This window comes from Acipenser ruthenus, chromosome 5 (assembly GCF_902713425.1).
Source record: "Acipenser ruthenus chromosome 5, fAciRut3.2 maternal haplotype, whole genome shotgun sequence".
Lineage (NCBI taxonomy): Eukaryota > Metazoa > Chordata > Actinopteri > Acipenseriformes > Acipenseridae > Acipenser > Acipenser ruthenus.
This window is the reverse complement of record NC_081193.1, coordinates 33,490,521-33,517,400: the sequence shown is the minus strand read 5'-3', so window position 1 is coordinate 33,517,400 and position 26,880 is coordinate 33,490,521. Positions and strand designations below refer to the sequence as shown.

Sequence of the window (26,880 nt, the reverse complement as noted above, 5' to 3'; positions counted from 1 at the left end):
TGTTTGCTTGAATTACAATTTCATCAACATAATAGGCTCTCTGTATTTCTTTTCTGTTGTTTTATGAATGAGTATGAAATCGCCTTGGTGCCCTTGGGTTGGATTTATGTTTTGCCTTTTTGCCCTCTAGAACTGCCTTGGTGACCCTGAATCTTCACGCCCAACGAAGGCAACACTGCCTTACCCTTCATAACCTTAACTTCAGTCTATTGTTGTAATCCTGAGTCACTGAAAACAATATGCTTCCAGGTTTCTCTTGTTTAGGTTGAGGCAAAGTTTCAAAATATTTGTTCACTTAGTAGGTGCAATATGCTCCTCTATAAATCTGGAAGACACCATTGTCAAAACAATGGCGTATGTTTTTTTTTTTTATTAAATATATTATGTGTGAGATGGAGAAGTCAAACACTTGACTGTCACGTGGTGTAAAGAATTATGCAAGTTGCAAAACAAAAGTTGTGTAGATAAAATGGATAATGGTCTTAGTTTCAGCCTTTGGCAGTATATTTCTATGAAAACAAGCAGTGAAACTTGTTAAAATACCTGTACAATATCATTATAATATACAAATCAGTCAGCTGCTGTTACTTGTTCAATCCTGAGCTGCTGGTGGGTCACATAGAATGGCAATAATAATGCCAGATCAGACGATTAAGGGATAATGTACAACCACACCAGCATGACTGCACCTTCAATGCTCACAGAAGCTACTGTATGCTGCCATGGAAACCAAGCTTAGAATAATGATCCTCATCAAATTCAGGATGGAAGATGTGCAGACTGATGTACGTCATGTGGTGAGGAACTGAATTATCTTCCCAAATTGAATATCTTTAAAACAAATTACAGTACTTGTTTCTCTGGTACACCAAAGGACAAAATAATGCAAGCAAATTAATACATTATACTCTCCATGTTCATGCTTCGGGTGCATTTTATGTTTGTCTATTGTAGTAATAATACCTGCTGGCATTTCTCTTCAGTGCTTAAAGTGGGTATTTTTGGTATAATTTTTTCATGCAAAAATGGGCGAATGGGCGACACATATTTGCATATTATCTTGCTACTGCACTTTGGCAAAATTACATGCAGTAGGCTCTGGATGAAAACTGGCACATCAAAAAATATATTCCAGTCCATTGCATATGATACTACTTTTACAGGCCTTGCAGGCCACAGTAAAATGTTAGCATTGAAACTATTCAAGAACCATCATGATCTGATCAAAGGAGAAGAAATTGAGATTTAGAGGTTTGTTTGCAAAATTTACAGCCTGCCACAGGTTTACAATGTGACGCTTGTTATATAAGATACCATAGGTTTGAAGGGAAAATCACTACCAGACAACATTTACCCCAAGTATCAGAAAGTTGGAAGAAGTTTATATCAAGTGGTTCCACAACAGAATGCAGGACCCAGCAATGCAACTGCTTCAGTGACTTCAGTGTATCAATGCCTGCAAATGCAGAGAACTGGAACATGGGTGTATGAATGTTGATGACATTGACATTGTATAAAATAGTTATTTGGCAGAAATAGAAACCAAACAAACTCTGAGAAGGCAGTGCTTCCACAAGCCACACTCAGTGTTCATGTATTGATCAAGGACTGAACCACTGTAAAGATGATGGAAAGATCCACACTACAAAATGGTACTGGCCAATTGTTCACCTGCTGTTGTAATCGGCAGGTTGAAACTATACCACTGATAGAAATTACCAGTCCATTGCTCTCTCTCTTTTGGCTGCTCCTCAGGTTCCAAGAGCCAGAAGAGGAATTTAGCTGCTTCAAGAAGTCCATACAGATGGAAATGAACACAGACCTGGTCGAAACCAGCCTCAACATTAAAAATCATAAGCGGTACACAGAGGTAAAAAAAAATAAAACATATATTTGACCCCTCCAAAGGACTACTGTATGATATATCATACATAAAAAATTACAAAGTTACTGTTATTGTAAAATTCAGACTTTTTGCATGTAGACATTTTTGACAATGTCTTCAAAGATATGTAAAAAGGAAGCGCCTATCATAGAGGTTCAGTCTTTAATGGGCTAACAACGCAGCATTGTAAACCTTGATTGCCCTGTTTCCTGGCTGAGTCAATTTAGGGCCCAGATACAAGTGATTCTTCCATAACATTGTTTGTGCTGTGCAAACAGAAATAAACTTGGGTCAAAGAGGGATATAAACATAAGGTTCTGTGTTACCAACACATGATTTCCAGCTACACTATGATGAAGGCTTTCAATGTTCATAAGCAACATTGTCCAAATCATAACTACTGTTTCTGTAGATACAGGTTTGAAAGATATGACCTGCTCCTTACGTTCCTTTATTTCTATGACTAATAGATTTTCCAAAGGCAGTGTTTTACACAGATTTGTATCTAGTGATAATGCAGTTTTGTTAAGAAATCTAACAGATAAAGTCTTAGAACAGTATATGCATAAAGAAAGTCAAACCAAAAACACATTTTTGATTGTTTCTACTAACATACATGAATGATCATTTGATTTTACAACTTCCGCAGTCTACCTGTAATGGATGGACAGTATACACCCCACAGAAAAGAAATGATCATCATCTGAGGTTCAACGTAAAGACAGTACATCAAAGCAGATGCCATTAAAATGTTATTGGTCTTCTTTCCAGAAATTACAACTTCCTGGTTAAACACATCTGTTAAACCTGTGTGTCTTGTAGTACATTTCAGTCCAAATAAATATAAACGCCATCATAAAAACCAGCACAGGTGACGTTACAACAGGGATGGAAACAAGACTCCTATTGCAGAGCAGTTTCATCCATTCCAGGTTTTACTACAAACTTAATTAGCTACAGTGTATGCAGTAGGCAACAAGCTCTGGTGTGTCAAACTCACAGTAAAACCAAGAATGGATCAAATTGCTATGCAGTGAGAGTCTTATTTCCATCCCTGTGGAATGTGACAAAATATGTCAGAGCTGGTTAATCTCCCAGGATAGGTTTGTGGGCCCTTTTTTCATAATGAAGGAGTAGAACATGTTTTAGTCCTGGTTTCTAGTGCCTACAGCTTAAAGGCAGCACAAGAAAGAAAGCTGTAGAAATGTCTTACAAGTAGAGAATTTAATTGAAATCTGTTTTCTTATGGGATTTTGTTAGTAGAATATAGCATAAAACGGCAAACCATCATATTAATGCTCCAACAGAACAGTCTGTGTTCTGCACTGATGACTCTGAATCTGTCAAAACATACGTTTGCTTAAAAACGTGGAACTGCGGCTCACAATGCATATATAAATATTTCACGGGGCGGGAACCAGGGCTGTGAGAGGAAGGGAGTGTTTTGCAACTTAGGATTCGAGGCTTGGCCTCTAGAGCAGGGGAGAGATTGAGAAAAGGACGGGTCGGACTCCAATTGAGAAAGCCTTCCCTATGGAGTCGGGGCTGGCCCTATCGGCCTCCGGGCCCCTGAAAACAGAGTCCTCTTGGAGAGTCATTACAGGTTCGGTCTCGCAACTGGGTCCCAGTTAGCGACCGGGTTTGACCCTCAGTGGACAGAAAAGCTCATACGAAGCTCATATTGACTTAAAGAAGAAAAGAGAATCTGAAAGAACACAAATAATTGTTAGTTACGGGACTCGAGCACTAAGAGTATGAGGGCCACGTCCCAGGAGAATAAAGGAGGAAGTAAGACAGAGCCTTCTTTCATGAGGCAAGATAAAGCACATGAGCTGTGAAAGAATAGTGTGGCCGGTGGTCCCTTCTGACTGCACAAAGAACCTGTGGAGTTATGGGAACTCTAGGTCAGGGAAGTGAGAATCACTATCCCCTCAAAAAGATGGACCACCGGCTCCCCGCTGAACCCGCACCTGTAAAGACAAACAAAGACCACGAACCAATGTATAACATTAAAGCAAGAAGAAACAAACAAAATAAGTAAACAATTAATTGGTTAAGGGAACTAGCTATGTGATGGCCATCCGCTCGGTGGAGAGGAAAAAAAAAAAACGCTGTTAGGAGGAAAACCTCTGGTGGTCCTGGCAGAGGGCGCCTCCACTCCGGGCATGATAGCTATAGACTGATGTGCTGCAGTGATATTGGATGGCAGTGATCGGATGTAGGAGTTGACTGCTGAAGAGGACCAATGCCCCATGGTCTTGATCAGGTGATGGCTGATGTGGGCTCTGGCTGCTGAAAAGGCTGTGCCAATCCTAAAGGAGTTAGTGGTGTGGAATTGGAGAGAAAGAACTGCTCTGTTGCAAAGAGCGGTGAGGCGAGAAGAGAACCAGTGTCTGGTAATGATGTTTTATCTTGAGAGTGGGACGCCTACTGAAGAAAACAGGGATCACATGAGCGAGGGGGTCCGTAGGTGGGGATATAAGGAGAAAGTTGTCTTCCCCCCAGATCCCGAATAGGTCGTGGAGGGAGGAATGAATGTGCATGATTTAAAAGCGTCTAAAGTATCCCCTTTTCGGAGCCAGGCACCGTGGCCTGCTGCTTTGATGGATTTAATAGTTTCGGAAGCTGTAATGTAACAAAGGGAGAATTGATCATGGGGAATTAGGGCGTTGAGACTGGAGTGGAACTGCCTCTCGGGGTGGAAAGATCAATGTTTAGGAGCATTTCCCGATATTTTGCGGGTCGCTATTCCGGTGAGGCTAATCCTGAAGACGGGGAACGGAGCTAGGAAGGGGGCTGGCCATGAATTCTTTGTCCATCTTGACTTGGATTAGAGACTGATTCTGGGTTCGGAGGAAGCAGAATAAAGGGGGGCCAACCAAGGCTTTTAAAGTAGGGCGAGCTGTGACCACGGGGCGGGGCAGAGTGTATATGTATCTGTGACCGCGGGGCCGTGCAGAGCGTATGTGTGTCTGTGACCGCGGGGCCGTGCAGAGCGTATGTGTGTCTGTGACCGCGGGCCCGTGCAGAGCGTATGTGTGTCTGTGACCGCGGGGCCGTGCAGAGCGTATGTGTGTCTGTGACCGCGGGGCCGTGCAGAGCGTATGTGTGTCTGTGACCGCGGGGCCGTGCAGAGCGTATGTGTGTCTGTGACCGCGGGGCCGTGCAGAGCACGTGTGGGACTATGACCACGGGGCGGTGCTGAGCGTATTTGTGTTTGTGTCCGTGGGGAGGTGCAGAGCTTGTGTGGGTCTGTCACGGATAGCGGAGTTGGGTGGAGGTGTAAAAATAATAAAATCCAGACAATGGTGTGATATTCCACAAGTTATTTTCTTTTTCCTTTATTCTTGTCCACTAACAGTGATAATCAGGACAAGACAACAAACAAAAGAACCATGTCCAAACAAAGGAGAAACGCTAACTGAAATGTGGAGAGACAAAAACAAATAAACAACAAAGTAAAATTATCCAAGCTCTGGGTGGCTGTTCTCGCCTTTCTGGCCGTTCTGGTGTCTGCCCTCCTGGTTGGTTGTCTTGCTTTTAAAGTAGTTTGTTTAGGTCTGCCAAAAAATCAGTTAGCATTTTTTTTTATTTATTTTTTTATATAACCCTCAGTACCTCTCCCACACTCCTTCGTGCTTTCAGATACCAGCCCTGACTGCTACAACACGGCCCCCTTTTATGTGCCGCGGAATGCCCCCTAATCGCGGAACACCAATCAGCAATCGGCATTTTAATCACCTCCCAATTCTGGGACTTTCCAGCACATTCCGTGTTGTTGCCCTCAACAAAGATGGCGACCGTCCTTTCGGGAATTCCGCCCCAAAGGTGGAACTGCCACGTCACACCATCTCTGTTTGGGACTTCTAGGCTGGCTCACAGCCCCCTGGCGGTTGGGAGGGTGGATTACAGCACGGGATCGCTTTACCTCGTCACAGGGTCTATGACCGCGGGCGGTGCGAGTGTCTCGTGTGTGTAACTTGGCTTTCTTTTATTACTTGCCTTTGGATCAACAGGGACAGGGTGTGACATCGGATGGCGGCTGCTGACTGGGACCCTGATGCAGATGCTGTAACCAGGTTGTACTCTGGACAGCAGTGTGGAGTAGTGGTTAGGGTTCTGGACTCTTGACCGGAGGGTGGTGGGTTCAATCCCCAGTGGGGGACACTGCTGTTGTACCCTTGAGCAAGGTACTTTACCTAGATTGCTCCTGTAAAAACCCAACAGTATAAATGGGTAATTGTATGTAAAAAAAATATGTGATATCTGTATAATGTGAAATACTGTATAATGTGATATCTTGTAACAATTGTAAATCGCCCTGGATAAGGGCGTCTGCTAAGAAAATAAATAAATGCTGATAGATGGGGGCAGGGCCAGAGCTGCCTGGACTGGGGCGAGCAATGGCGCCACTGAAACAGAAGATGTAATGAAAGAGGGGACGGAGATTCGCTCATGAGAGGCTGAAGGAGGAACTGCAATGATGCTGGAGTAATTGTCTAAGCCATCTAACCATCCAAAGCACCTTTGACCATTGTTCCATAGTCCAATTTCCATGTTCTTGTGCATATTTTAGCCTTTTAGTCTTCCCCTTTCTTAAGAGGTATTCTTACTGCAACACATCCTTTAAGCCCTGATTTCAAGAGTGACCTTCGTACTGTTGATTTGATAGACAACGACACCTGTGCCTTCTGCCAGTTCTGTTGTCAATTCAACACTTGTCTTCTTTATATTCCTTAAGCATATTATCTTCAAGTATTGCTCATCCTAGTAGAGAAATGCAACATGTCTAAGACTTTTGCACAGCAGTGTGTATATATATATATATATATATATATATATATATATATATATATATATATATATATATATATATATATATATATATAAATAATACCCCCCCACCCCCTCCATGATTATGAATGATTTCTTCAGCCAGATTATTTACCTAAGAATGACCGTAAACACTTTAGGCCAAGGAATGATTTCTAGATTACTTGTGAAACTGCAAATTATTAGAAATGCATCCATGGAAAGTTGTTACGTACTTGGCCATCACATAAGAGTCCAAACATAATATATAAGTTTACATATTGAAAAAGATGTCACAAGGAACTGATATAGTGTTCTTATTTATAATCAATTATTTCAACAAACAAGACTGGGGTGAGAAACAGCAGTCTGACCAAAGTCCAAAAAAGAAGACTACTGTCATTTCATTAAAAAAAGAGAACAAGATTCTTATCACTGTAAGCAGCATAGGACATTAAGTCTAACTTGATGAAAAAGCTGGGACAAGCAAGGACAGAGGATTATGGTTTAATACAAAAAGGCTTATCAAAGTATCTAGCAAAACATCCAACATACAGACGTGCTCAAATTTGTTGGTACCCCTCCACAAAAAACGAAGAATGCACAATTTTCTCTGAAATAACTTGAAACTGACAAAAGTAATTGGCATCCACCATTGTTTATTCCATACTTAATAGAAATCAGACTTTGCTTTTGATTTTTTATTCAACATAATATTGTAAATAAGAAAACAAATGAAAATGGCATGGACAAAAATGATGGGACCGCTAACCTAATATTTTGTTGCACAAGCTTTAGAGGCAATCACTGCAATCAAACGTTTTCTGTAGCTCTCAATGAGACTTCTGCACCTGTTAACAGGTAGTTTGGCCCACTCTTCCTGAGCAAACTGCTCCAGCTGTTTCAGGTTTGATGGGTGCCTACTCCAGACTGCAAGTTTCAGCTCTTTCCATAGATGTTCGATAGGATTCGGATCAGGACTCATAGAAGGCCACTTCAGAATAGTCCAGTGTTTTGTTCTTATCCATTCTTGGGTGCTTTTAGCTGTGTGTTTTGGGTCATTATCCTGTTGGAGGACCCATGACCTGCGACTGAGACAGAGCTTTCTGACACTGGGCAGTACGTTTCGCTCCAGAATGCCTTGATAGACTTGAGATTTCATTGTGCCCTGCACAGATTCAAGGCACCCTGTGCCAGGCGCAGCAAAGCAGCCCCAAAAAATAACCAAGCCTCCTCCATGTTTCACTGTAGGTATGGTGTTCTTTTCTTTGAAAGCTTCATTTTTTCGTCTGTGAACATAGAGCTGATGTGACTTGCCAAAAAGCTCCAGTTTTGACTCATCTGTCCAAAAGACATTCTCCCAGGAGAATTGTGGCTTGTCAATATGCATTTTAGCAAATTCCAGTCTGGCTTTTTTATGTTTTTCTTTCAAAAGTGGAGTCCTCCTGGGTCTTCTTCCATGGAGCCCACTTTCGCTCAAAAAGCGACGGATGGTGCGATCAGAAACTGACGTACCTTCACCTTGGAGTTCAGCTTGTATCTCTTTGGCAGTTATCCTTGGTTCTTTTTCTACCATTCGCACTATCCTTCTGTTCAATCTGGGGTCGATTTTCCTCTTGCGGCCGCGCCCAGGGAGGTTGGCTACAGTTCCATGGACCTTAAACTTCTTAATAATATTTGCAACTGTTGTCACAGGAACATCAAGCTGCTTGGAGATGGTCTTGTAGCCTTTAACTTTACCATGCTTGTCTATTATTTTCTTTCTGATCTCCTCAGACAACTCTCTCCTTTGCTTTCTCTGGTCCATGTTCAGTGTGGTGCACACAATCATACCAAACAGCACAGTGACTACTTTTCTCCATTTAAATAGGCTGAATGACTGATTACAAGATCGGAGACATGTGTGATACTAATTAAAGAAACTAATTAGTTTGAAATACCACTATAATCCAATTATTTATTATCTTTTCTAAGGGGTACCAACAAATGTGTCCAGGCCATTTTAGAATATCTTTGTGGAATAAGCAATAATTCATCTCTTTTCACAGCTTCTTTGCTTTATTCTATGACATACCAAAGGCATGCAAGTATACATGATAAAATAGCTTTTAATTTCATCACTTTTCAGGAGGAATGAAGCATTATTTTAATGAGCTGTAAGGGTACCAACAAATTTGAGCACGTCTGTATATATATTTTTCCTGGATGCAAGTTGTTACTCTAGTTTAAAAAATATTCATATATAAAAATAAATAAAAACACATCAGAAATTGTACCAATTTCTGAAAAAATGTGCCTCTTTTACACCAATTAATTCCATGTGCTTAAACAAAATTTTAAGCCTTTGATGATCCACTAAGAGTATTAAACATATGATGTGCTTTATATTCCTTTGCCAGTGCAATGATCCATGTAATAATACACCACTGCATTTGTCACCACTCTACACATACTACTAGATTGCTCTGGAAATGGAATAGGGAGAGGGATTTTTAATACATTGCTGATTCTTTGATTAGCCACATTTTTGGGGGGGGGGGGGGGGGGGTGGGAGCAAAAGTGATGCAAACATGACGGAAATGCCACGTTTCCATCTGCACTATGAAACCAGTCTGGAAAACTCAATCTCATCTCGTTCCAATATCAAATGTTATAAATGAATCCTCCAATATTCCAGTATATTTGCCCTCTGTTCCGTCTTACATGTTTTTTGTCTGCAGTTTGAAACCTGCCTCTTGCATCGTTTACATTGGATACTTATTAAGTAACTTCTTCTGTCGGTCTAAGACGGAGAGCGAATTTTGTCAGCCTGCAAGCCTAGCTGGGGCTGGCTAAAATCAGTTTGATCTCAATCTGCTGCTGAAGCTTGGAAGCATGAAGGCTATTTGCAGCAATTCAGATTGAACTTGTAAGATTTCTCATCCCCCAAACAGTCTAGCACTTTACAGGATAATAATTAATATTATGTGAACTGATCTAGTGAAAGATGCACTTGAGTTTGAAAGATCTATTTTCTTCAGCATATCAACTTCCTTTACAAGTACATCTACTGCATAAACCACCAGCAATGCCTATTCAAAATGCCAGCTGTGAAAAAGGCACTGCCAGTTTGACTTTTTGGGCAATTATAGTTGCAGACAAAAGTATTGGCATCATACACTTAATATATGATCATTCAAGAAAAGATGTTAAATACAAGCATTTAGTGAACATTAGCCACCAATTCATATGACAAAGATACCATTTCTTGTAGTTTAACAAACAGTTTAAAAAATCAAAAGCGCTTCAGCAATTTCCAATATTTGTTCATGACAAAAGTATTGGTACCTTCACATTAAAAATTGAATAGAACTAATTAAAAAATATATTCATTGATTGAAAACTATTACACAGTAATTAAGCTGCATTATAAAGTCAATAGCCAGAAAGGTAATTATTTCCAACATCTGTTGAAGAATGTTTTGGCAACACAGCAGATAATGGTCAAGACAAAGGAGTTGGATTCATGTTTGAAAAAGCACTCTTGCATACTACAACAAAGGAAATTGCTACAGAACAATTTCAAAAGAAATATGTAATACCAAAATCCACAAATCAGAGCAAAGATCAAGAAGTACCACAGAACAAATTCAACGGAAACACTTGAAAAGAAGTGGATGTCCAAAGAAAACTACAGGTACAGCAGGTAGGAGAACCGTGTGAGCAGCTAAGGACAAAGACAATTAAGCATCAAGCATGATAGTGTGTGAAAGAACTGTACAAAGGCACCTGAACACAGAAGAGTTGTATGCACATAGACCTCACTGCAACCACTATCTGAAATGTGTCAAGAAATATGAAGAGGAATCTGAAGCACATTTCAACAAAATTCTCTGGTCCAATGAATCTAAAATATAACTTTTTATTAAAAATGGACCACAGTATGTTTGGAGAAAAAAAAGGGAAAACCTTCAATGAAGGACACCTTGTACTAACAGTAAAACATGGGTTAGATCATGATATGAGGGTGTTTTAGCAGTTCAGGGACTGGAGACATTCATGTGACTGAAGACTGAATTAATGCAGCCATGTATCAAAACATTTTACAAAGTACAAGGATACCATCTGCTCATAGACTGATAGTCAGACAGTTTATCTTCCAACACAACAACGACCCAAAACATACGGCCAAGTCAACTGGAATTCTTGAAGAAAACGAAGATAAAAGTTCCGGACTGGCCTTCACAATCACCAGATCTCAATCCCGTAGAAATGCTTTGGACCCACCTGAAAAAAGCTGCAGCCAAGCATTGTGCAGGGCTAGTAGTTAACTTTTTAAGGTGAGGATTTGCTACCTGCCTGGAAAGTAGGTAGCTAAATGGTCTTATTAGGTAGCAGTTTATTCGACTAATAATTATATATAAAAATATTTTAAAAAATAAACACCTACCTACTGTTTTAAATATACTGAATCTCTCAAACTATCACATAGTAGGCCTATATTTAAAAATCAGAAAGTATTTATTGAAACCAACCTGTGCTCAACTACGTAATGGAACTGCAGTGCTCCCTCGCTAAAAGGGCGTTCACACCAGACCCGACGCGGTAGTGCCTCGCGGCAAAAGCAATTGTTTTCAATGAAGGTGGTCACGCAGAGTGGCACCGCGCTGTGACAAACTACCAGCAGCCAATCAGGGTTAAAGTAGGAGGTGCTTTTGCGAGGAAGAAATAAAAAAAAAAAAAAAAAAAAGTAAAAAATAAAATGGGAGGAAAAGCTTGCGGTTCTGATTTCAGATTTTCCACAGTTGTATAATACAACATTAAATATTTATAGAGATGTCAATAAAAAATCTGGAGGGCTATGGGGGGATTATGATGGTGTGTGTGTGGGGTTATATATTACTAAGCTTTGTGTCTTCTGTATAAAGAGAGTTTTACCTTCCCATTGGCATTTACTGTTTGTTGCTTGGCAACCAAAAGTCACTGTACATGCAGCCGTGACATAACAGACCGCCCACTGACTATCCCCTGCTGTGTTCAGTGTGAACAGTGGTCTGCGGCGACTGCAGAGCGGCACGCAAGGAGGCGGCATGTGCGCCGCGTCCGGTGTGAACGCCCCTTAAGGCTCTCGATTATAACGCGCCTCGGATATAGCGCTCCTACAGCATGTCCCCCAATTCCCTACACTAGTGATTCATGCAATATTTCTACAGTAAATACAGTACCAGTGTTGTCCAAACTGTAAACACCTTCTCAGTCTAACTTCCGTTTCTGTCTCTCCCTTTTGATACAGTGTCTGAACTTAAAAAAAGCTGCACTGGCACTTTATAACACAGACATCTTATTCAGCATTCATTTTATAACTAAATCAATATTAGGACTATTACATGGTTATCTTTCCTAATGTATTTACTTTTTTTGCTGCGAGAGGAGCTGCAGCTTTCTCCAGGAGACGAGATGCTTCTGCTTTGTTTCAGCCCCGCTCCCGCAGCCGAACCTGGGGCGAGCCCATTACCTCTTCCCTCTCCCGACCCGCTCTCCTTCTCGCACTTGGTTTGCTTGTCTGTCGCTTCGAATTCAACTTCTGACTGCCATTTAGTCAGGCTATTTATAGTTTAAAAACTGCCAATTAAAATGATCCACGAGTGGGAATGTTACCTTCTTTTTTTTTTTTTTGTAAAAAATAGTGTTGATTACATGGTGTTTTATGCATGGTTAATTAATGGAAGTTACATTTTTGCTTCACTATATGTGTATTATAGAGACAGAGTTATTTTATTTTGTATTTTAGTCAGATGTGTGTTGTGATGTGATGTGTCCCGCACCCTCTCCCCGTTTATAACGCTCTTCGGTTATAACGCTCATATTGTGTGTACCCAGAGATCCGCATTAAAGCGAGGGAGCACTGTAATGCAATTCCTTGTCAAAATGTATTTTGTTTAATCCTTGTTCTACAAGAATGTAACCATATCTGTCATCTAAGCATTGGATATGCCATCCATACGGTTAACCAGGTTATGTTTCATTGGTGCAAATTAAGTGGTACGAAATTATCCTCTTATCTATCTTCAGTTGTTGACTGAGATTTCTGTAACTAAGAAATCATACACACCTATAAAGCGATTAAAAAAAAAAAAAAAAAAGTAACGTGTGCCACAATATCATTGAATCCTAAATTATATGATGTTATAAATAAGGTGACAACCACAACCGAGCTGTTTTGAAAATGAAAGCTAATTCCAACACGGTTCCGCTACATTTAAATGTTTCAAGCAATGTAATGGTCTACTAACTGGTGTGTTCATAAATATGTAGCTCCCATCCTGCCCTTTTCACTGCATTTTAAATACTGTACAATTTTGAAAAAATTAACTTAGAAGTAATAACAGAATAAGGGATATCAACCAAGATTTAAAAAAAAAAAAAAAACACGCTGGGTTTGTTTTATTAAACAGTGACATTAGTTAGCTATGTGTGTAAGCTACAGTTTCAGTGCAATATATATAGTTAAAGCACGCGTTTCACTCATTAAACAGAAGTACGCAAGGTAGTGAAAATCTACTACAAAAAGAAAAGAGATAGATAAATTAATGCACCTCAAGACTGTATTTCGTCTATTATTCGTACTGATAAAACAAGGAAGCTGTTACTTGGATCATGATAACATTACAGCTATTTGCACCTGTTTTTTTTTTTTTTTCGTAGTCAGAATTTTGATAAAGTAATAATTATCTGCCTATTATGTGTTCATTTTTAGCGTGGGTGAAACCAAGGTTAACATTATAACAAAATCGGAGCTGCCATTCTCCTTGACAGATTAAATTAGCATTTTATAGACACTGAATAAACTTAATATCCTGTTAGGTCATTGCCTGTTATCATTTTTAAAAAAGCACGATGTTTTTACAGTTATTTAAATTTTACTTTTGGTCTATAAAATAACCTTGAAATTGTTGTATCCACGTTGTGATTTGTGACAATATTTGTACTCTGTCCAATACGATTTGCATTGCGATCTGCATAAAATACTAGTAGCAAAATGCTACCAAATATATGTTAACTTCGATCATTGATTGTGTAACCAATCTCTCTGAGCTGGAAATGTGAAAGACAGAATGGGCCCAGATTTTCCCAAGAAGATGTAACATACTGATTAAGAATGATCATCTATGTTTAAAAGCCCTAAGGAGGTGGCAATACTGTACTTTTTATTTATTTTTTAGAAAGATTATTTGTTTAAATTACTAGAAATTATGTATTTTGCTTTTGTTTTATTAAAAAGTGGTTAAAGTTTACAAAATGCGTTTTCATCTGTTACCTGTTTATGGTACAATACGTGTAGGGTGCCAACACTTTTGAACACTAATATTAATAGTAACATCATACAAAGTTACAAAAATAAATCTATAAATAAACACTAACCTAAAAAGTAATTCATTTTCTTAATGCTGTTGTAGTAAAGCACACTGAAGGTTAACAAAACATATTTTTTTTAATGTTTTCAGGAACACAAATGAGAATAACACACAGTAAAGAATATAGGGTAGGGTGTTTAACTTTGAAGTGTTAAACATTCCAGTGTAAAGTGATGAAAACACAAAACATTTACAGAGCTGAAAGCATGTTCATATACATAAATGGTAAAAGGAAATACATGAAACGTCAAGTAATTACAATGCTAAAAAAAAACAAAAAAAAGTAGGACTTGCATACAGACAGCACACAATAAAAAAAGTCACTTTTTCTGACAGGAAGTTAGATAGTGTAGCTTCTGTGCAGCTCATCATGACAGCTGGTCAGAGGTAGTACATTGTTTTTACTAATATTATTACTGGTCCTCCTTTAGAAAATGTTGTTTTTTCACTTCTTTATACATTAATTCAGGATAATAATGACCAAATACAAAGCTACAATCCTGGTACCTTCACTATAGGTCAAGGCCTAAATGCAGATAAACCATTAGATTGAGTTTGAACACATGAAGTGATTAGATATCAGGAATCAGCAACAACACACCATCGACAGTAACAGTAATATTGTCGAACGGACAGACAAACAACCTTCATTTACCCCAAGATAAGCATGCACTACATAACTGGAGGATGCAATATTGACAATGGATAATTGCAAAGCATACTAAGTTGGTTTATTTAGATAAAACCAACTCCCCAGTAATGTTGTTGAAGCTGACAGCCTGGGACCCTTCAAGAAGCTGCTTGATGAGATTCTGGGATCAATAAGCTACTAACAACCAAACGAGCAAGATGGGCCGAATGGCCTCATCTCGTTTGTAAACTTTCTTATGTTCTTATGTTCTTCTTAACTTGCGCTTAAACAGTCCTCAGAAAGTTTAATCACAATGGGATTGTGGTGGGGTATGATAAGAAATAGATTTGAAAACATACACATTTATTTCTTAGCAGACATTATTTATTTCTTAGCAGACACCCTTATCCAGGGCGACTTACAATTGTTACAAGATATCACATTATTTTTACATACCATTACATTATTTTTTACACATTATTTTTACATACAATTACCCATTTATACAGTTGGGTTTTTACTGGAGCAATCTAGGTAAAGTACCTTGCTCAAGGGTACAGCAGCAGTGTCACCCCAGGGACTGAACCCACAACCCTCCGGTCAAGAGTCCAGAGCCCTAATCACTACTCCACACTGCTGCCCTTGCCACAAATAATAAAAATGGTCAAAATCATGGATTTTCAAATACTAGACTAGATTTTCAAAAATTAGACTTTTTACTTTTTTCTTTCAATAGTAAAAACTATTATTACTGAGACTATAAAACAAAAATAGCTGGAGCTTACTGTTATCGATCTACATACAGCATTGTCAAGACGACAAGCTGGAAATGGCAATTTAAGGAATCTCGCAAAATTGTCTAAAATTGCATAATTTGTCAAGCTGCAGCACCATCATAAATGCGTTCTCACATTTAACTTTTTTTTTTTTAAATATGTGTTTGCAATTTCTCTTTGAATTGTGTAATTTCTTAAATATGTTGAAATTGCAACTAAATTTGTACTCCACATGCAACAGTTTGAAATGGAGATAACCTTTTATATTTTACCCCCTCCCTCTCTCGTCAGTAATGAGCCACCATATTCTATAATTTTCTGCTACAGAATGTTTTAAACTCAACTTTTATTTTTAATATTTATTTATAATATCCCAAATGCAAATTAGTATTAAAGTATTAAAGTGCTAGACCAAGAATAAAACATAACCCTTTATGTATTATTCATATTTATTATTAACAGGCTTAGTCATGGCCAAACACTATAATTTATTATTTTCTTTTGTTGTAAAGGGAAACAAAATGAAGTAATATACTTGAATGTTGCCAAATAATAAGTTATTGGAAAGCAAAAGGGGCCTTTCCTGGATATGCTGAAGGTTATCTATTAAGCACAGTTCAACATAGAAATGCAACATAATTTAGCAGGCTGTATATAGTTTGCCTTCTTTACAAAACACCATTATCCTGGATGTATATAACTGCTCCAGTTTAAAAGTCACACTGTACGATTTTATGTTATTAGTCATGCTGGAAACTGCTACTGTACTTATTTAATTATATAGTCCAGGCTCTGTAACAGTAATTAATTACAAACAAAACGTTGGTATAAATTACTTGTGTTCTTTTTTAACATGATAATCCCCTTAAAATGGCCTTGTCAGTCAGGATGCTTCTTATCTGACAAGTGCTGCTTACTGTAATCACCAAGCAGCAATGCTTTTTTTCTAAACTAATCAGCCATGGCAATCCTAAATTACAGGCCTCAGTGATGCTTAAGTGACAAATTTAGCACTTCCATAAATCCGCATCACAATCTCCACTAAGTACACCACTTTCAAAAGTGAATAGAGACTTACAGCAGCCTTGAAATGTTTATTAACCTTGGAGTACTCTGGCCAAAAAAGAATACTTGTATAATAATGTCAAGCTGGTGAGAGTTGAAATAGTACTTTGTACAGTATTTATTGGCTAGCTACTCAAAAAAATACTGTACTATATACTATTCCAACCCACACTAGCTTGGCATTGTTATGCACATATATATATATATACATATACATATATATATATATATATATATATATATATATATATATATATATATATATAGTTTGCAAGGATATCACCAGGATAAGCCATAGCTAAGTTTGTTTGCTGCATTTTATAGCACTGGAGAACCACCTTCAATGGTTATGTCCAAAGATTAGCCCTAAATGTAAGCGGCGGATGCTGTATGGTGGATTCCCTGGTAATATAAAATGCTTTAGAAAAATGTCTCACCCCGGCAGGGTATAGGTCGATCAAATCAACCATTTACTCCTCACACCCTGATATTTGAGTTGTTGACACTGCTGGAACTATAATTCATAGCAGTGAAAAGTCTCAGATTACATTTCTTGTTACTCACTTGAGAATGTTATACACAATGCTTTTTGGCCATCAATTTTTTGGACATGGTATTCAAGAATATAAACATGTGTAACTGCAGACAAGACTTTCCATGACATGAAAGGCCAACAAGCTAAAACACTTCATACTGCTGATTAATTGATTTCCCCATAAAAAGTAACCATTAATTACTTGTGATAAATCCAAAGGTCAGGCTGGTTATTCAGCTAGTATAATTAACAGTCACTGTCTGGGTAGTAATTACCCTAATGGAAATACAAAATTATTTTCTTACATTAGTTTTTCTTACTCAAACAGTATTTAGTACTAAATTCATACACTGATCTCATAGCATTGAAACTATTCTACTCTTGGTATATCTCTATCAAATCAGAATTAGACCTTTTCACAGTCCTTTTTATTTAAGAACATGTGGGATTTATGTGCTCCAGATAGTAACATTTTGAATTAAAGCACAACACCCCTAAAACAAAAATGCATGATGTCATATGCCTTCAATCGTAGTTTGAAAATATGATATGTTAAAAAAAAGTCTATAAATGATATGCGTTGACCCTTCTTATTTTATACAAATGAAAAATGTCCCATACTGATGCTTAGAATGGCAGCTTGTTGTTAAGTTATGAGTTAAGGGCTGTCACATAATAGCAGTAATGTACCAGAGGCCTGGGCATCTAATCCTTGATGGCAAAAGACCTGAACATCTGATGGGGCTGAAGTACAGGGGTTGGGAGGTGTTCTTCAGAAGTTCAGCCTTTATTTGTGTTTATTTTCTTTTAAAACTGAAACTGCTTTTTTTGGGAAAAATTAGGTTTTGAAATGAGCACTTACCAAAATCAATGGAGGCCTCACAATGGTAGTATCCATTTGGTTGCTTTTTCTTCTGCATGGAGCAAAGATCAAGCCGAGCTACTGTCTCCTCTCCAAAATTGTGATGCTCAAAATTCTCATACAGCTTTGGGTCCAGCTTCTTAATGCCCTGTTCCAAGAAGAATAAAAATGTAAAAGCATGCATCATTTTTAATTGTTGTTCTTTATGCATGCACTGCCTGATGAAGGTTTAATTGAGGACCCCACACAAAAGTTAATTACTATATTATATTAAGGTTCATATTTTCTTGAAATCTGGCATACGTCAACAGGGATACTTACCAGAAATGCGTATAGTATTCATGGACTAGAATAGTGTCAAAAAGTGTATTCTCTTTATACAGAATGGAGAAGAAAACAAAAAAGCAGTGTGGAGCAGTGGTTAGGGCACTGGACTCTTGACCGGAGGGTCGTGGGTTCAATCCCAGGTGGGGGACATTGCTGTTGTACCCTTGAGCAAGTTACTTTACCTAGATTGCTCCAGTAAAAACCCAACTGTATCAATGGGTAATTGTATGTAAAAATAATGTATAATGTGATATCTTGTAACAATTGTAAGTCGCCCTGGATAAGGACGTCTGCTAAGAAATTAATAATAATAAAAAGATGCAAGCCTCAAATTATTTTTTTTTCAAGATCCAATCAGCGCAACAGATGGTATTTTAAGAATCGTTTCCACGCTGTGATAACATCCTTAAATAAACACTGGAATTTAGCTAACAGGTTTATTACAGGTGTCTTAACCATGGCTTTAAAAACATTGTCATACCTGACATTTGCATAACATTTTTATTCAAGTCCCTTACCAGTGTACTCCAGACTTTATTTTCACTTTAGAAATCCATTCAACCTGCCACCATGCTGTAGATTCACTCAATGTGAAAACAAGAAATAGGATCACACCTGAAACTCCTCTTGCTGCACATACTGCATGTGGGATGTCAACTTGGTTCCAAATATCTGGGGCACAAAAAGAGAATCTACGGTGGCAGGATAAATGGACTACAACCAGTTCAAAGCGAAAGAAGGTCTTGATAACTTAAAGAACCACCTTACATGAAGACACAAAAAGGTGGTAGAAATAATACAACATAATTTGGATCTTGTTTCTTTTTTATCCAATACATTAGATATGCATTATTATTATGTAGTAATCATAACACAGAAATCTTAGCAGGACTCAGCTATCTAAAATCACAGTAGCAGGATGTTGCTGCCACCTAGCTGGTACAAGCGATATCAGCAATACATGCAGTATAAAACACTGCTGTGTGTTCTACTTATGATAAGCAGCTGAATTGCTACCATTTCTATTTCAAACCCTTCAAAAGCTGTTCTTCCCCATTCATTTACTAATTTCTTTAGTTATTGTTTTTAACAGCTAATGAGACATACAGCATTCACAAAGCATTTACCCCAGTGCTGAGTTCACACGGGTCTTCTAAAACCAAAACAAAATGTTGATGTTAGAAAGCTTAAAATAAATAACATAAATGGGCCCGGCCTGCACCTTAGTAGTTCTTTGGAAGTTCTGTAATATATTACCTATGTAGATCATTATAATAGGGCTCACTATTTCAAAAGTGCAATCTACTGTAGTTAAGTACCCTTAAACACCACTCTATCTGTTAACATACAAAGAAATTGCCTTTGGTACAGAGTAAATTGAACATTTAATTCAATGCCTTCCACCTTCCTTCTTAAGCATTGTTATCCCAGGAACAGCAGGTGTAGCTGGAATTGGGAAAATTATTTATTTAGCAGACGTCTTTATCCAAGGCGCCTTACAGAGACTAGGGTGTGTGAACTATGCATCAGCTGCAGAGTCACTTAAAACAACATGGTCACCCGAAAGACAGAGCACAAGGAGGTTAAGTGACTTGCTCAAGGTCAACTAGGGAGTCAGCAAGTGAGCCGGGATTTGAACTGGGGACCTCCTGGTTACAAGTCCTTTTCTTTAACCACAGGACCACACAGCCTACTTTGATGATCTTTTTCATAGTCATAACTAACCTATTTCATTGTCTATAAGTTGTACACTTGATCTTGTCACAAAGCAAAGCTGAGCTGCTCAAACTGTGCAATATAAAAATAGTTCACCATTTTACTTTGTTTTTTTTTGGAGGTGATAAAGTCCATCTAGTCTTTAGAAATATGTTGTGTTCAAGCAAAGTATTTAATCATTAATACTTCTACAGCATTTCATGTTTTATTAATTAATTGATTAATGAATGAATGTATAACAAACATATCCTTTTCACAGTGTTGTCCCTAATATGGTCCTGGCATGATGGTGTTATACTGGTACTAAAAAAAATGCAGTTGAATTGCATTTTTCACATTGATTGAATTTGCAGTGCAGTCATGCTGGCAGTTTCTGCTCTTGTAGCATATCAACATACAGCTATTATTGAAGACCTGAGGCCTTACAAATCTTTATTAAAAGAAAATATTATCCCGAATTTACTGAAATCACTTATCCTATAAACAGCTGATAGTAACCAAAAGTAGGACATTTGACACACTGAATACGAGGTATACAGAGATTACAGTATAAATGTACAAACAGAAAATTACAGACAAAACAAACTAACAGTAACACCAAGTTAACCTGCTTTATGCTAAACCCAGAAACAGGTTAAAAAGTACTGATGCAGTACTGTTTTTTTTTTTTTCCTTACTGAACACACTCCTTAAATACGCTGCAATTCCTTATTTAGTGCAGTGTTTATTGTGACTTCTTAAGATAAAAAACACCACATTTGAAGACTATGGCAAACTACCATGTACCAACTACAACCAGTTAAAACAATTTAAGTATTCTTGAAGTTGATACTGTATGTTTCTCTCTGTAAATACTAAATAACCTCTTCAGCTCATTTTTCCCTAAATACGAAATAACCTGATTTCTAAAACTGTACTTAGAATCTATGTAAAGGACATGAATTCAGACTCAAGTTTATTTAGTAGTCCTTTTTCTTTCAATGCAATAATTTTATGTTTTATGACAACTGTTCAATAACCACATCACATGCAAGTTAACAGAAGCATACAGTACATGGTTTATCTAACCTTACCTATTGCATCCTTTTTCCTAACTGGTCCCTCAAGAAAATAGTTTATCATCAGAGCGCAGTGGTTGAAACAGCAACAAAGCCATGCTGGACCTCTTTATATACTTGTTCCCTTTGTATATACTTGTTCCCTTTACATGCGGTGGAGGAAAGATGATCTCACCTGACTGCGCAGCTTTGGTGCCCTTGAGAGCTTCATGAAGGTCAGATGTGGTTTGAAAGCTTTGCTATCCGTGACCAAGATGCCCTTTTCTTCAAAGCTCTTTTTAACAGTCTCTAGAGTGAAAGAAATACAGAGACAGGCAGGTCATAACCAGATACCCAGCTTCATTTTGCACAGCACACAAAGTAAAACCAACAACAACAAAAAACTCCATTTGCTCCATGTAAGAAAAGAAGATAATCGATGAGAAGAAAGACGACAAGGCAGATAAGAGGTGGGGGGATGGAGCTGTTTCTGGGCTGTGTACCATCTGATAACCTGAGCAGGCATAGATCTATATAGGTTTCATTTTACCTTCACTAGAACAGGCTGTCAATAAGATCTGTGCTATACTTATGAGAACATCAAGATATAATAACCCATTTTTATTAAAATGTAATCAAATATCGGGGCTCCCGATTGGCTCCGCGTGGAGTGCAGGATGCGCCCTAAAGCCTGGAGGTCGCTATGTCACTGCCGACTGTGACGGGGGGTTCCTAAGGGGTGATGTTCAATTGGCCGAGCACTGCCCGGGTAGGGTGGCTGATAGGGCACCTGCGGGTGTGCAGTGGAGCCATTCAGATCTGTGTTGTCCTCCGGCACTACAGGTCTGGTGGCTTCGCTGTGGATCCGCAGTGCAAAAAATGACGGATTGGCATGGACATGTTTTGGAGGACACATGTTTCAGCCTCCGTTTCCTGAGTCGCCGGGGGGTTGCAGTGGTGAACCGGGATAAAAATAATAATTGGGCATTCCAAATTGGGAAGAAAACCGGGGTAAAAAACATTGGTGACGACTAAATTAAAAATAAATAAATTGTAATCAAATTTGTCATTCAACTATAAATCAAGGCAGGGGTAAGCAACTGAAGAAGCATGCTCATTAAAGCAACAGGAGGATTATTGGTCTTCAGATGTACAAAGATTGAAAAACAAAGTACTGTTTCGCTTCTCTTTTAATTAAAGACATTTTCCCACTGTACTGATTTACTGTGATAAAAAATGATTAAATATATTAGTTTACAACATCTGCTCATTCGGTTACTCCCTTGCAGTGTTATTTGTCATTTGGCCCGAGTCTGAACAAAGGCAGTATGAGGAGACAGTTCTTGAAAGCACATTTTGTTAAAATGATGACTAAATGTATTCCTTTCCTTGGTTTATTCTTACTCACACTAATTGTAGACACTGTACTAGACATGATGTCTGATGGTTCTGTTATATTAACTGTATTTTACACGTTTATGCTGGAAGTAATTGTAACAAACAAAATAATTCAATAAACTTTACCCATTTGCACTTCTATTAGCTACATAGGTGTCAAAATGTGCAGTTTTTAAATACATACATGTTATAGCAAACATGTATTTTCATTTTAAAACAGACATCCAGGAAGTCTATTACTGCTTTACTTCCTTGGTCTTTTCACCATGGCAGTGTCTTCCGGGTCAAAGCATATTACTGGCTGAAAGAATATTAGTCAATAGAGGAAGCTGCTGATTGGATATTGACAGGAAAGAAGCCAGTGAAGGGGTGGGGACAATTTAACCCACCATTGTAAATGACCCAGGAACTGCCAGACTGTCTAAAAGTATGGTTTGCAAACTGATTTGTTTACCCTAGTAGTAATAGATAGCATGTGTTAAAATGAATATATACGTTTGCTAAAACATGTGTTTCTCTTAAAACCGCCTATTTGAGACCTACAGCTATGGCCAAAAGTTCTGCATCATTCTATAGATGAACTATTGAATTACATACCACTTTGTAGTTTTCCATATACTTGTACTTGTATGCAACACCCGTTCACTAGGTGGTGCTGGTTCTTACAACCATACAGACACTGTGCTGATCTAGGCTGTGTTACTATGTCTATGTCTAAATTCCTTTACAACTACTACATCAAAGTTGAATTACACTATATATGAATGATTGAAAAAAGCAGCACTCTGGGTAGTAGGATAGAACAAAAAATATATGAAATGTAATTTGAAGCTACTGACTTCCTCAGTTTTTGTATTAAATAAATGTGCACCTGCAATTTTTGTAAGCGCTATCACATGCTCTCCTTCTGCCATTTGCACAAATGCCACTTCGCTTCGGAAATGTCCGATTCCATGAAAAGGTAAAACCAGCTCCTTCCCCTGCAGCATATCCAGAAGGGTATCCTTCATCTCAGTCATGGCACAAACTGCCCTGTCAGGGGACAAACAGATGTATTTATCAGAACTGTATACTGTACAATTCAAAAGGTGTCCCCAGTTATGAGCAAGTTATTGGTAAAGACCACTCCTTGTCACCTGAATCTATGGATTTCAATTCCAATCTACAACCTCTCACAATTTTAAAAAGCAGGGTTTATTCAATTGATCTAAACAGTGGTACGATTACGTGATTTTAAGGATGATGGTATTGACATACACCATTATTTATAATAGAATAGACCCCAGTAAATGAAGAGTTTATAGTTCTATTCTTTCTCATAGTCACCGTTACATACAAAATATTACTACATCTGATAAAAATATATTTGTTTGTCTGCATAAATACATACAGTATATAGGATTGTAACAGGGGAGGTCTGTGCTGACTGCCTGGCACATGCAGGGTACTGCAGGAAGGGGGCAGCAGCCTTGTAGAGTCGCCTGTCAGTCATGGCAGTGACACGGAGAGGTGGGGAAGAGGGTGTGTTGGCTTTCCCTCTTTCTGAGTGGCTGAGAGGCGGGCCTTGGGAGATTGCTGACCCTATAAGATAACGCTCTGTTGTTCCCTCAGCCCGCCCCTCTAAGACGAAACGAGCCAGCTGGCAGAAGCTCTGCTGTCGGACCGAGCACGGCCAGAGAAGAACGAGCAACAGTAAATTAATCAAAAAGAAAAGAAAAGGAATTTTTAATAGCAGGGAAAACTTGGCAGAACCCCGAACAGCATCCACAGGTTGAGGGAACGGGTGAGCGTAGGACGGAGACCCAGACCGTGCGGATAGCGGCCGTGCAGGTAACGCTGCCGAGTGCAGCACCGTTATTTTGTAGTTTTATTTTCCATTTTTCTTTCGCCTTTTGTTTTCATTATTATTTTTGAGCACTTGTATGTGCACTGGACTGTATACCAGCATTGGTAACCCTGTGGTCCTGTTTATTGTTGCCAGTATTCAGGCCACGGACAACAGCGCCCTCTGGGAGTAAAAATAAATCAGTGCGCCTGAGCGGCGTTACAAATAAAGTTCTGTCTCAGTGAATTGCCCACCAACCTTCCACAAGGATGTACAGCACAGACATTGTAATCATGATTTCCATTACACGAGAGTAGATGTTAAAACTTCATGCTGATTTGAACTTGGCTCTCGCCAAGTTAAGCACCAACTAAGACGTAGCTTTACAGTAAACTAATGTGATCCATATGCGTCTCCATCCATTTACGTTTCCTTCCATATGATGATGTAGATATCCTTCTGTCTGGTGTATGATGCTAACTATTTAAACAAAACAAAATTAAACCGCCGAAGCAAAGGGAGGTAATCCAAAAGTGTACATTGTATATTATGATTATGAATTGATTCAGTAGAACCTGTTATATCCGATCCTGTAAGATACAATACCCTCTATTAACCGATGGACTGCTGGCATGTGTCATTCACACAAGCTGCTACCAACTGAACGGTAATGGAAACTGATCAATGCACATTTTATTATGGATTTAAAACAGTAAATTCAGGTCTTAGCAGTACAGAATGGATTCAGTTGCAGATAAATCACTTTCAATTTTTACGAAGCTGCCTAGTTTAATAAAGACAAGAAAGCAAATGATTAATAGAATTACTGTACCGTTTAAAAGCTGAAACAAGATTTTTTTCGCTGTCCTCCAACGCCAGTTTGTGTTTGTGTGTGTGTGTGTGCTTTCTTGTGGTTGTTTCTTTCTCGGGTTAACACGCACGGTGCAAAAACAAATGTGGATTACTTTGGCATAGACTGAGAAAGCACAGTAAGAACTGTTTTGGGAATACCGTTTTGTAAATTGCCAAATACTGTATTACAGTGCTTTGTTTTGCAATACTTTTCACTGACTTTCTTTCTATAGTATGCGTGCAGAACTGATGTATAGTACCTGACATTGTTAATGTATAATGGCCCAAGGTTAATAAAGCAACTACAATATAGTATAACGACTCCCTCTGAGATGGAAGTTTTACATATCCGATGGAACCCTGGAACCAATTAAATCGGATAGGACAGGTTCTACTGTAATATAGAAGCTTTGCTAATATAAAATACATACTAATTCCCGCTCCCTGGGCCCCCTCATCGCATCCTATGGTTTCTCATACCATTTCTATGCTGATGATGCTCAGATTTTCCTCTCCTTCCCCACCTCTGACTCCACCATCTCCTCCCGTATCTCTACCTGTCTGTCTGCTATTTCCTCCTGGATGCACTCGCATCACCTCAAACTCAACCTCTCTAAATCTGACCTCCTTTTCTTTCCCTCCTCCTCCCCCTCCTCTGATCTCTCTATCTCTGTTCCTCTGGAATCTACCACACTCTCTCCCTCTTCCTCAGCTAAAAACCTTGGAGTCACCCTGGACCCCTGCCTCTCTTATTCCCAGCACATCTCCACTCTGGCACGCACTTGCAGATTCTTCCTGAGCAACATCCGAAGAATCCGACCCTTCCTCACCAACTATGCTACCCAGCTCCTGGTCCAGGCCCTGGTACTCTCCCGCCTAGACTACTGCAACTCCCTCCTGGCTGGCCTCCCTGCGTCCGCCACCCGTCCGCTCCAGCTCATCCAGAACTCTGCTGCTCGCCTGGTGTTCTCTCTACCTCGCTTCGCCCACGCTACTCCACTACTCCGCTCGCTCCACTGGCTCCCGATCACCGCTCGCATCCAGTTCAAGACTCTTGTACTAGCCTACAGATGCCTTGATCAGACTGCACCCAGCTACCTCCAGACCCTCATCTCTCCCTACACCCCCACTCGACCTCTCCGCTCCGCCTGCACTAGAAGACTGGCTCTACCTCCGCTACGCTCCCCTGCCTCCCGAGCCCGCTCCTTCTCCACCCTTGCTCCGCAGTGGTGGAACGACCTTCCTACAGATGTCAGGACTGCCCAGTCCCTGACCACATTCCGGCGCCTCCTTAAGACTCACCTCTTCAAACAGCACCTGTAGAACTCCTCTGTTGTATCCTGGGACACTATCACCCTTCATTTAAATATGCTTTATTTTGCTCTTATCTGCCCCCTATTTTACTGCATTTAATCCTGTACCTCAGAATATTGTAATCTCCCAAGTGTTTAATCTGTAGTATTTTGTACTTAATCATATCCTGATGTAACTATCACTACTTAATCATATCCTGATGTAACTTTCACTATTATCTGCTGTATTATTGAATTGTGGTTTGTCACACTTGAGAATTATTGTATTTCTTGTTCTTATTGTATGACTTATATTGTAACACTTGAATGTATTTGTATTTGCTTTCGATTGTAAGTCGCCCTGGATAAGGGCGTCTGCTAAGAAATAAATAATAATAATAACTAATTCTAGTGACTTTTTAAAAAATGTATTTATACAGACACATCATTTCTCAATACAGCAAGCGCTGTGA

General features: G+C 38.9%; 1 protein-coding gene across 4 annotated transcripts in view; it reads right to left on the bottom strand.

The window, feature by feature from the left end:
* The window catches only part of LOC117403176 (A-kinase anchor protein 7-like), a 58,823-nt gene that overhangs the window by 20,840 nt on the left and 11,103 nt on the right, over positions 1-26,880 (bottom strand). For 3 of the 4 annotated variants that reach the window (XR_009328697.1, XM_059024056.1, XM_059024055.1), the window contains exons 5-7: positions 23,310-23,470; positions 21,237-21,349; positions 17,961-18,108 (exon numbers count right to left, since the gene is read on the bottom strand). Coding sequence is in view for 3 of the 4 variants with exons in the window: in XM_059024056.1 (XP_058880039.1) it covers positions 17,961-18,108; positions 21,237-21,349; positions 23,310-23,470 (422 nt within the window). In the remaining variant the exon portion in view is untranslated. Of the gene's footprint in view, positions 1-5,399; positions 5,446-17,960; positions 18,109-21,236; positions 21,350-23,309; positions 23,471-26,880 lie in introns of those variants that run through there. The other variant, XM_059024057.1, reaches the window with a different exon arrangement.